At 43.2% G+C, this 11,931-nt stretch overlaps 1 protein-coding gene across 6 annotated transcripts in view; it reads left to right on the top strand.

Moving 5' to 3' along the window:
* The window catches only part of LOC109402210 (PH and SEC7 domain-containing protein), a 314,477-nt gene that overhangs the window by 287,184 nt on the left and 15,362 nt on the right, over positions 1-11,931 (top strand). For 5 of the 6 annotated variants that reach the window (XM_062845274.1, XM_062845276.1, XM_062845275.1 and 2 more), the window contains 6 exons: positions 6,491-7,368; positions 7,428-7,621; positions 7,681-7,873; positions 7,938-8,149; positions 8,505-8,899; positions 8,977-9,114. In XM_062845274.1, the coding sequence (XP_062701258.1) occupies positions 6,491-7,368; positions 7,428-7,621; positions 7,681-7,873; positions 7,938-8,149; positions 8,505-8,899; positions 8,977-9,114 (2,010 nt within the window). The remainder of the gene's footprint in view (positions 1-6,490; positions 7,369-7,427; positions 7,622-7,680; positions 7,874-7,937; positions 8,150-8,504; positions 8,900-8,976; positions 9,115-11,931) is intronic. The other variant, XM_062845277.1, reaches the window with a different exon arrangement.

Below are 11,931 nucleotides of genomic sequence, written 5' to 3'. Positions count from 1 at the left end.
GAAGGAATTCTCAGAGGAAACCCTGACGGAATTTCGGGTGGCATTTTTTATTTTATTCCGGCGGGAATTGTGGAAGGGAGAAATCTCTGGGTTGAATCTCAGGAGGTGAATCTTGAGAGGAATTCTGGAAGGGATCTCTATAGGAGTTCTGATAGATTGGAAGCTCTGGAAAATTCCGGCCAGTATTCACAACTGCGGGCAACTGTTCTCATTCTTTCAAAGCCGGGATGTCCCTTGTGCAGCTTTTGGAGAACTTTCTTCTGGTATTTCGACGGGATGACCAACCTCTCACCGTGAGGCAGTCCAATATGACTGACAAACCGTCTTTTCAAAGGAAGAACTGCTAACTTCTCGCAGGACTAGATCTGCATTGGACTCTTCTTGAAGAGCTCCCCATCCGAGCGCCTGTGGTTGCTGATGAACCTTGCAAAACTGTCGGTTGAAACATACTGAATAGATGGACGGTTAACGCCCAGCGCTGTGGCCCATTGGCGGTATCAACGGGAATTCCCTCTTTCGATCCGAATACGGTCGGTTTCTAGCGTGAAATACTGATCAAACATGGGATTGTAGTGCGTCAGCATCAGCGGAGACATCGAAAGCTCCTGGAATCGATCGAGCGAGTTTTGGCAAGCCGTGTTCCAATGTCATTTGGTTCCAGCTTCAAGGATTTTGTCCATAAGGTATTGCAACTTTCATATCTCTAGAATGTCTCAAAATTCGACCGGGGATAGAAGGCCTTGAGGTGGCGGCATGTAATCATTGGCAGAGGGATCTCTCAGATAATAATTCGCACCAGCGTTTCAAAAGGGCGTAACTGCATTTGCAACCAATGCCTTTTCTGTAGCTGTGGTTGGTATTTCATTTTCTCACACAAAACACATTAAATTAAACGAAAGAGGAGAATTTTACCTTCCTATTTATACTAGTGGATTGCTCGGGAGGGTGCACATCTTTGGAAGAAGGCAGTGATTGCAAAAGCAGATATGGCCGAAGTACCGACATTCCGACATCTTCGGGATAAATAAAATCAGGTAACGGCTACGAATACTGTTCGGACAAGAAGACGTCGTTTGAACCGGATGAAAAACTGGCATGGATCCGTACTCTTCCGTCAGGCTTCCGAACGACCACTATAGATGCAGCCCAGTCCGAGAAGTCTACTGGCTTCAAGACCCGCAGACTATAGTCCTTTGTACCTTATTCTCCCATTCATTAAACATGTCTCGTAACATTATCGAAGAGTCCGCTTCCCCTCGTCTTACTACCCCTTCCAACCTCAACTGGGGTTAATCCACAAGAATTCTGGTGAAATTATCTGAAGGCATCCAGACTCAGGAAAAATCCCAAGATATATCCTCGGAGAAAGATCGGAAGAAACCATGGGAGGAATTCTTCCAAGAATTCCGGAAGAAATTCCTGAAGGAAACCCAGAAAAAGCAGGACGAGTCCTGGGAGAAACCCTGAAAAGAATCCAGGAAGGAATCCTTGGAAATGTCCCAGACGAGTCACGGCAGGAATCTCTGAAGGAAATTCCGGAAGCAACTTATGAAAGAATACTACAAGAACTCCTAAAAAAATCCCGAAAAGAATCCCAGGATAAATTCAGCTAGGAATCCCGAAAAAAAACATGCGGAAATCCCTAAAGAATTCCCGAGAGGATTCCTGGAGAAATCCAGAAGAAACTTCAACAAAATCCCTGACAGAATATGGGTAAAATTCTTTGAAATAATGTCGGAAAGAATCCCAGGAATAATCCTCAAAGGAATCTTTTAATGATTCTTGGGAGGAAAACCCGAAAGAATAAATAAAAGAAAATCGGGTTAAGTACGGTTCCTTTGAATTCCACTAAGAATTTGCATCCTTTGACAGATACGTATTTCGACCTCAACTGTAAGGTCGTCTTCAGTGTCTTGTACTTGACTCGACTCACAAGACACTGAAGACGACCTTACAGTTGAGGTCGAAATACGTATCTGTCAAAGGATGCAAATTCTTAGTGGAATTCAAAGGAACCGTACTTAACCCGATTTTCTTTTATTTACAGATATTCCCCTAACAAGCCCAGGTTAATCATCACCCGAAAGAATGTTGAAAGAGGGGGAAAATCACTTACGAAATTCCGCGAAGAACCTCTTGAAAGGATCCCTGAATGAATCTCAGGAGACCCCTGGAAAAAATCAATGAAGAAATCCCGAAATCAATTCGGCACCAACATTTCAAAAGGGCGTAACTGCTTTTGCAACCAATGCCTTCTCACAGAGCTGTGGGTCGTATTTCATTCATCTCACGCAATTCACATCCATTAATCGAAAGAGGAGGATTTTATCTTTCTATTTGTGCTAGTGGATTGCTCGAGAGGGATGGGATACGCTCCAAAGCTTTGTGAGAAGGCATTGGTTGTAAATGCAGTTACGCCCTTTTGAAATGTTGGTGCCGAATTATGGAATTCCTGAAAAAATCCCGGAAGAAATCGGGAGTAATTCCACATGAAATTTCACAACAATAAAAAACATCATGGAGAAACCCTTGTCAGAAAGCTGGAGGAATCCTTGTCAAAATCCTGGAGAAATCCCTGACGGATCTCCAATAGAACTCTGAGAGGAATCCATGAAGGAAACCTTGAAGAATTCCCGAAATTATTTCGTCTTCTTCTTCTTATTCTTCTTTTTGGCTCGATGTTCTCACTGGAACTTGGCCAGTCTCTCTTCAACTTAGTGTTCTTTGATCACTTCCACAGTTATTAATTGAAGAGCTTTTTTTGCCTGCCAATGCATGAATTTGTAAATTGTGAGGCAAGGACAATTATACACTATGCCCAGGAAGTCGAGAAAATTTTCCCGACCGGAACGGGAATCGAACCCGCCGTCTCCGGATTAGCGATCCATAGTCTTAACCACTACGCTAAATGGAAACCCAAAGGATTTCTAGAGAAAGCATTAAAAGAATATCAGCACGATTTGCAGGAGAAATCTCCGAAGAAAGCTACGAAGGAATCCTCAAGTGCTAGTCGGGAGGAATACTTAAAAAAATACCGGAAACAATCCTGGGAGAAATCGATAAAAGAATTCCAGGAAAAACAATGGGAAAATCCCGGGAAAAGCCTCTCTATAAGAATTCCGGAAAAAACTCCTCAAAATTATCGCTGTATGAATCTCGGAAGAAAACTATAAAGAAAACCTGAAAAAAAATCAATAAAGAAATCCTGGAAATCCTGAAGGAATCCTGAAAGAAAATGCAGGAAGAATCCTAGAATTGCAGAAAGAATTGCTGGAGGAATCTCTAAAGAAATGCCAGGATAAATCTCTGAATAATTCTAGAAAGAATCCTGAAAGGAATCCTGGGGTAAATCGCTAGAAGAATTCCGAAAGAAATCCATAAAATAATCTAGGGAGGAATCAATGAAGACATTTTGGAAGGAATTCCTGGCGGAATCCTTGAAGAAATTGTTGACGGAAATCCTGGAGAAATTCTGAAATGAATCCCGGAATCTCTGAAGGAATCCATAAAAAAATCCTGAGAGGCATATCCAATGATTTCTAAATGAATCTCAAGAAAAATACTCGAAAAAATGTCGGAAGAAGTCAAGGAATAAATCCCGAAAAGAATACCGAGAGAAATCAATGAAGGAATGTCGGAAGAAATCTCGGGAAAATCACTAAAGAAATCCCGTGAGCATCTTATAAAAGATTCAGTATAAATTCTGGGAAACTAGGGTGGGGCTAATTTCAAAAAATCTCTCCGATATATGATTTCCCAAGTGGAAAGTGATCTACTAGTCGAAATAAGTGAGCTGTACAAAAATGAGCGATTTCGGTTGATATTTAGGGGTGGCGCAAAGGGTTCAAATTTTTGGGTAAAATTTTTACTAGAGAAAACTTTCAAAAAACATTTCAAATTTAGTTTTCAAACCTAATTTTCTAAGCTAAATCGGTTATTCTAGAACCCAATTGGGCCAAATTTGTGCTCAAAATTGCGATATCTCTACTGGTTTCTGAGATGTTTTTCAGTATGGGTTGGATACACAGCTAATCGCGTTCGGTAATTTTACCGAAATTTCAACCGCTGAGCGTTTGGTAATGGATTTTAACGAAATTCTTTAAAAAATTAACGATTTTCGGTAAAATGTTATCGTTTATCTGTCAAACTCTAACGAACTTCGGTAAAAGTTGCTACCTTTACCGATTTTTTCCTGTAAATAAACTTAACGATTGAGATTTCGGTAAAGCATTACCGAAGTCGGTGATTTTTTCTAACTGTGTACCAAATTATGACATTTTTTTTCAAATATCTCGGAAACCAGTGGAGATATCGCAATTTTGAGCATAAATTTGGCCCAATTGGGTTCTAGAATCACCGATTTAGTCTAGAAAAATTAGGTTTGAAAATTATATTTGAAATGTTTTTTGAAAGTTTGTTCTAGCAAAAATTTCACTTGAACCCTTTGCGCCACCCCTAAATATCAACACCGGAATTGCTCATTTTTGTACAGCTCACTTATTTCGACTAGTAGATCATTTTCCCCTTGGGAAACCATATATCCGAGAGATTTTTTGAAATTAGCCCCACCCTACTGGGAAACCCAGAAAAATCAATGAAGCAAACCCGGGAAGTAAAAACGAAGGAATCCTGTGAGGAATTCGGGAACGAAAGCCTGGGAGAAATCCCTAAAGGAATTCTGGTAGAAAATTTAGGACGAATTCTAGATGCAATCTTATTTGTGGAAACAAATCTCGGTAGGAATCTCATGCAAAATCCCTAACCCGACGTCTCCACTAGACAGAAATGTCTTGCCATTTTGCTGGACAGATGTGTCATGACAGAAATGTTATCTCGTTGTTTGCATGGAAAGCAGCGGTGTTGATCATTTCTGTTACGTTTTCTCTTTCTGGCAGCAAAATGGCAAGACATTTCAGACTAATGGAGACGTGAGGTAAAGCAATCCTCGGAGAAATCAATGAAAGAATCCCGGGTAGAATTCATAGCGGAATTTCAGACACAAACTCTGAAGTAATTCTTGAGAGAATGCTAGAAGAATCCTCGACAGAATCCTAGAAGAGTCGCTGACGGCATCCCAGGAGAAATCTAGGAAGAATTCCCAAGAGGAATCCATGGAGGGAACCCTGAAGAATTTCAGGAGAAATCATTTAAATTGTCTCAGAAGGAATTCTGGAAGGAATCTCAGGAGAAATCCTCAAGGCAATACAAAAATGACAATCGGGAGGAATGCCGGAAAGAATCGCGGGAGCAATTCTTAAAGGAATTCCGGGAAGAATTCTTAAAAGAATCCCTGAAATAATCTCGGCAGAAATCTCTAAAGAAAATCTAGGAAAATCATTGAAGCCATCCTAGAAATAGTTCCTGATGGAGTCGCGGAAGGAAGCCCGAAAGAATTCCTAAAGCAATCCGGGAAGAAAATGCAGGAAGAATCCTGGAGAACTCCCTGATGCAATTTTGGGAATAAATCGTGAAAAAATCCAGGAAAGCATCCGAGGAGAAATCCCTAGAGGAATTTCCAACGTAATTTCAGAAAAAAAATATTAGAGAAATCTTTGCCGGAATCCTGGAGGAATTCCAGAATAAATCCCCAAAGAATCCCGGAAAGGATCTTGATAAGAATCCCGGTAAAAATTGCTGAAGGAATTCCGGAAAAAAAGCCGAAAAAAAACTCGTTAGATATCAATGAAAAAAATCTGAAAAATGTTTCTGAAGAATTCCCGGGGAGTATCCTCGAAAAAAACCTAATAAATCTTAGGAGAAATCCCTAATGAAAACCTGGAAAAATCAATAAAGAAATCTCTGAAGTAATCTCTCTCGAGAGTAACCTCAAGAAGAACCCTTTATGAAACCCTGATAGAATGTCAAGGATTCCTCCTTCTATCTGGGTCTATGTCATTTGGCATAAGGCCGTTTGCAATAAGGTCACTTGGCATAAAGATATTTAGCATAACAGTCATTTGGCAAAAGGGATGCTTGGCATAATAAAGAAGGGTGTATTTCGATTATGCCAAATGTCCATTATGCCGAATGGCTTTATGTCAAGTGACCTTATGCCAAACGATCTTATGCCAAATGACCTTTTGCCAAATGTCCCGCTCCCGTTCACGCCACCTAGTGAGTCAATTGTTTGTTTTTGTAATTATTCCTGTAAACAACTTCTCCGAAGGCAGTACGCTGAAATATTGTGTAATTTTCAAGATATTCACTTCAAAAGTACTTTGCCATAAATAGGTCACTGGGCTTTCGGGGTATCCGTCCTATGAATAGGACGGGAGCGGGACATTTGTCATAAGGTCGTTTGGCATAATGGACATTTGGCATAACCGAAATGCACCCTTCTTTATTATGCCAAGTGTCCATTATGCCAAATGACTTATGCCAAGTGACCTTATGTTAAACGGCCTTATGCCAAATGACACAGACCCGGGGCCGATATGGAGTAACTTTAAAAAAAAATGCTAAATAAGAATATTTTTTCTCTCTTCTACAGGGCTCCGATCACGACCGAATAGTGTGGACGTATAACGCGCCGGTGTCGCAAAGTAACGGTGCGGCCGGACCGGCGGCGGGCATCATCACTTCTCCGATTTCGCACTCCAGCTCGATGAGTTCCTCGCCGCAGCGGTCGGCCAGCGATAGTCCCGCCTCGCCTACGTCCGTGTCCTCGTCTGTGATGTCGTCGTCCGGTGGATCCAAAGGTGCCAACGATCATACCCACAACGGGTACAGCAACAGTGGCTTCGAGGGGGGCCGGGGCGGTAGCGGTACCCACAGTAACCTACAGAGCCTCAGCTGTCCGAACGGAAGTGGTCCCGGCGGCGGAGGGGGCGGCATGGACCAGAGCGTTTCGGAAGCGGTGTCGAACATTTCCAGCCCGGACTACCAGGATGAGCATGATTTGCTCAGCACGCGGGACCTGGCCGCGATGGCGATCAGCGATCCCAGTGATTCCGACTCAACGATATTGGTTTCGGAGACAACGCATCGAGTGCACGATCGAGATCGTGACCGTGATCATAAGATTGTGATACAGGTTAAGGGAATGCAGCAACAACAAATGTACAACCAACAGCAGGATAGTATGCGATATTCCGATCTGAAGGACTCGGAAGACGAACTGGCAACCCTGACCGAAGACACGCCTACCATGTACTTCGGACAGGATGGCCAACTGATGTACGGCGGTGGTGGTGGCGGTCGGGAATCGTCGCCACCGGTGTCGGACGACGGTAGCGATGTGGATTCGCTACATTCATTCCATTATTCGCCAAAGGCAGTAGATCTTCCATCGGCCGAGCGCCTGGCCAAACGCTTATACAATCTAGAGGGCTTTAAGAAGAGCGATGTCTCACGACATCTCAGTAAAAAGTAGGTTTTGCGAACCCTATAACTTAAAGTTTGATAATAATTATACGTTTCAATTTCAGCAACGATTTCAGTCGTGCCGTAGCTGATGAATACCTTAAGTTTTTCCTCTTCGAGCGGTTAACGCTCGACGAAGCGCTGAGGCTATTCCTGAAGCAGTTTTCCCTGTCCGGTGAAACGCAGGAACGCGAACGGGTGCTGGTGCATTTCTCCAAACGATACCTGGACTGCAACCCGGGATCTTTCAATTCGCAAGGTAATTGACGCTTGAATTCCAGATTCTAGGCTGGTTTCTGAATTTCTCAATTTTTCTAGATGCCGTTCATACGCTTACATGTGCAATAATGCTACTCAACACGGACCTGCACGGGCAAAACATTGGCCGGAAGATGACATGCTCGGAATTCATCGAGAATCTGAGCGAACTGAACGATGGCGAGAACTTCCCCAAGGACATCCTGAAGCAGCTGTACCAGGCCATCAAGACTCAGCCGCTCGAATGGGCACTGTAAGTTTTTGCGTCTCGTTGGCAGTACAGCATACGACACTTATCTATTTATTCTTCACGCCAGGGATGACGAATCGCCGGACCAGCAGAAGCTTGGCGGAGGTCGAAACGACGGTACCATGGGCGGAAATGGGAGCGGTGGTGGCACGGGTGGCAGTTTGCAAGGTCCTCCGGTGGGACCCAACCCGTTCCTGGATCCTCCCCAGCCGGCGGCCATCGAGTACAAGAAGGGTTACGTGATGCGGAAGTGTTGCTACGACACGAACTACAAGAAAAGTAAGTAGAGTGCGATTGGCTGGCATCTAGGCTGCCTGCCTGCCTGCTCCCAATCGGAGGTGTACAGTAGAATTTTGGATGCCCGCCCCTTGGTCCCTGGTTTTTGAATTCGATGGCTACCTGGGTAGAAAGCAAACAAATTGACTGGATGTCACAAAAGATGTTATCGGATTATTCTTAAATTTCTGCCCAGATAAATACTTCAACCAACTATCACTAAATCTATAACTAAAACCTTCCAGTAGACAGTAGAACTTTTATATGCATGCACTAAAATACTAATCTGCACCCGTTTGGTTTGAAAACCACTAACTTGTTCGACCACGCCCATTCCGCAGTCACGCCTATGACGCAGGTTGTTGTGCTTTCTTTACAGCGCCCTTCGGGAAGCGTTCGTGGAAGATGTTCTACTGTACGCTCCGCGATTTGGTGCTATACCTTCACAAGGACGAGCACGGTTTCCGCAAGAACCAAATGTCGGACAACGTCCACAATGCGATCCGCATCCACCACGCCCTGGCGACCAAGGCCAGCGATTATACCAAAAAGCAGCACGTTTTCCGATTGCAAACGGCTGACCAGTCCGAGTACCTTTTCCAAACGAGCGACTCCAAAGAGCTCCAGTCGTGGATCGATACGATCAACTTTGTGTGCGCATCGTTCTCGGCCCCACCGCTAGAGGGAGGCGTCGGCAGCCAGAAGCGTTTCCAGCGGCCGTTGCTTCCCTGCACGCACACGAAACTGCTATTGGTGAGTACCCTAGTGGGAACGCCTTATTAGGTATATAAGAAGAGTTCAATGTAACTTATTGATTCTATCCTTTTTAGCGAGAACAACTAGCATCCCACGAAGAACAAGTCAACAAGTTGGAGAACCTGCTGGCTGAACACAAGCGGTCAACCATCCCTACGAAAGGTTTGGCGTTGCAGAACTACAAAGAAAAGGAAGCTTATCTACTCTATGAGGTAAGGAATGTTTTACCATCGAAAGTGTGAATCTTAATCCACTTATACATATACCTTGAAGCGTTTTTTGATAGGCTATGATAGACATTTTAACAAATATGGACTTCCTGTCTGAAAAACGGGTTCACAAAACAAAAACAAAAAAACTCAAACAACTATGTATGTTAAACGGATGTATCGGATCATCCAAACTTCTTTCGGAATCATGTTCCTTAAAGCTCTGTCCGATCACGGACACTGGACGGAGAATGGCCGGCTCTTCCCACTGAAGAGGCAAGTTACGATTTTGTGGAATAAAAAGTCAAACTGGATTCGAAGCGCCACTCTATGACTTTCTATTCCGCAGAATCGTAATTTGTTCGGTGGCTTAGTTGGTTAAAGCGCCGGATTAGCGATACGGAGCCGTAGGTTCGAATCCTACCTAAACAAGGAGTATTTTTTTTTCAAAAAGTATCTCAATTTGTCAATCAAACGAACTTTGCCTTCAAACATACAAATTTATGCAAATGCAGGCAAATAACGCTCTTCAATTAAGAACTGTGGAAGTGCTCAAAAAACACTAAGTTGAAGAGAAGTAGGCCAAGCTCCAGTGGGTACGTAGAGCGACAAGGAAGAAGAATGGTGGATTGATTGAGGTAATTGCTTGCTGCCATGATTAAGCAATTAGACCGAGATCTCGTCCTTCCCAACAGCCTTGCTGTTTTTCAACTCCTAAAGCGTCTTTTTAGCCTCATTTGGTCTCAGTGCTGATTGTTACACTGCATGGTGGTCATCAACTATGTTATTCCTGTTCCTGGTGCATCTTCATTGTTACCATTCAACAAATCTTTGAACTGCTTCTTCCACCTGGGTGCCAGCATTTTTCTGTCTGTGAATAAATTTCCTTCTCGGTCATTTCACATGACGAGCGCTGGCGCAGTTTAGTGTCGCGCGCCGTCGACAGTGGCATAAAAACTCCACATATCGTACCTATCCATGCTTTCATGTGCTTCAACAATCACACTGTTTTGCTGCCGTGTCTTGTTGCGGTGGATTCGTTTCTCTTCTGAAACGCATTATTCTGTTATTTCTTGAACAGTGTCTGTGACGGGTCTGGTACGTTTGGCATAAGGCCGTTTGGCATAATGCCATTTGGCATAAGGACGTTTGGCATAAAGGACACTTGGCATAAAGGACATTTGGCATAAAGGACGTTTGGCATAATGGACATTTGGCATAAAGTACTGCCAAACGGCCTTATGCCAAACGTACCAGACCCGTCTGTGACATAAAGTAATTTGGCATAAAGTAATTTTTGGCATAAGGCCGTTTGATATAAGGTCACTTGACATAAAGAGATTTGGCATAACGGTCATTTGGCATAATAGACACTTGGCATAATAAAGAAGGGTGCTATTCGATTATGGCAAATGTCTTTATGCCAAGTGATTTTATGCCAAATATCCCACTTCCTCTTGAACATGTGACGCTGTATAATTTCGCCTAAAATTTTGCGACTGCAAGACACGGACAGAAATGGTATCTGATCGATGTACAACAGAGATGGTTATATTTGCGGTTTAGGGGAAGATGATATAGATCGATGAGATTAGAATTGAACCTTATGACAACTAAGTTGCCGGGTCATTAATTGGCTCGGTAGCTTAGTTGGCAAGCACTTATCTAGCGAATAAGGGTCGTGAGTTCAAATCTCACCCGAGCTGTGGATTTTTTCCAAATTTAACCAATAATTTACCCATCTGTACATAAAAACTTTCAGCGCTAGCAACGTAGCAATCCCACAGAAACCATTCTTCATTAACTTTCTCAGTACTAAAATCGGACAAACTCCATGACACTCATCGAGTGTTTCCTACTTACACAGATTGCAAATTAAGCTCGTACATCCACTTAAGCAAATATTTTGCAATATTTTCGGTATAACAATCTCTTTTGGTTAAGAAATCACCGTTGTATACATAATTAACAAAAATGCGGGGGCACGAGCAAATTTTAAACCTGGGGGAATATTACTCATTTTATGAGTGCCATGTCAACATTGGTTATCCGTGTTGAGAATGTTGTTGCCGATGCGGCGCAGCAACGCTTCTGTAGCTTTCTGCAGCATAAACAAACTGGTCGGCTGTCACCTTCATCCCCCCGCAGTGTGCCGCACTACCCGCATCCACTTACTGCTTACTTAAAAACACCTTGGTTCGGACATCTGTAGGACCTCACATCTGACGTCCGAAAAATGGTGACGGTCGACCAGCACGTGGCTGTCCGACCATTTAGCCGAATGTCGTTTGGCCGAACGCCATATGGCCGAATGCCAATTGGCCGAATGGGTCATTAGCCGAATTAACCCTCAAAAGGATACCTTAAAAAAAGGTCCGTTTTGGGACCCTGGGGTCCATTGGACCCCAACATATATTCTCGCGTATCTCGTGATCCTTATTTTTTTAAAAGGTTGATGTTTTCAGCAAAGATGTTCGGTAAGTCAAGGCCTATCTAGTGATGAACAATTTGTTTTAGGAAATATCCGATAGTTGGCGCTAGAGAGCATTCCAAAACGCCCCTTATCAATGGAATGTAACGTACCAAAGCAAGCGGACAAGACGCACATAACAAAAGAATAAATCACACTTCTGTAAATGGGAAGACATAAATGTCCGGCAGCTCAAAAGGGTTCGTTCAAATATTACGTAACGCTAGGGGTAGCGAGAGTGTCCAGCGCTGTGTTACGCTTTATAAAAAAAAAAATTTACCACACAAAAGTTGTTACGTGGAGTAGGGAGGAGTTCTGATAGTTCTGAAATTGTCAAATTTTGCGTTACG

This window comes from Aedes albopictus, chromosome 1 (assembly GCF_035046485.1).
Source record: "Aedes albopictus strain Foshan chromosome 1, AalbF5, whole genome shotgun sequence".
NCBI classification, from domain to species: domain Eukaryota; kingdom Metazoa; phylum Arthropoda; class Insecta; order Diptera; family Culicidae; genus Aedes; species Aedes albopictus.
This window is presented reverse-complemented; position numbering and strand designations above follow the sequence as displayed.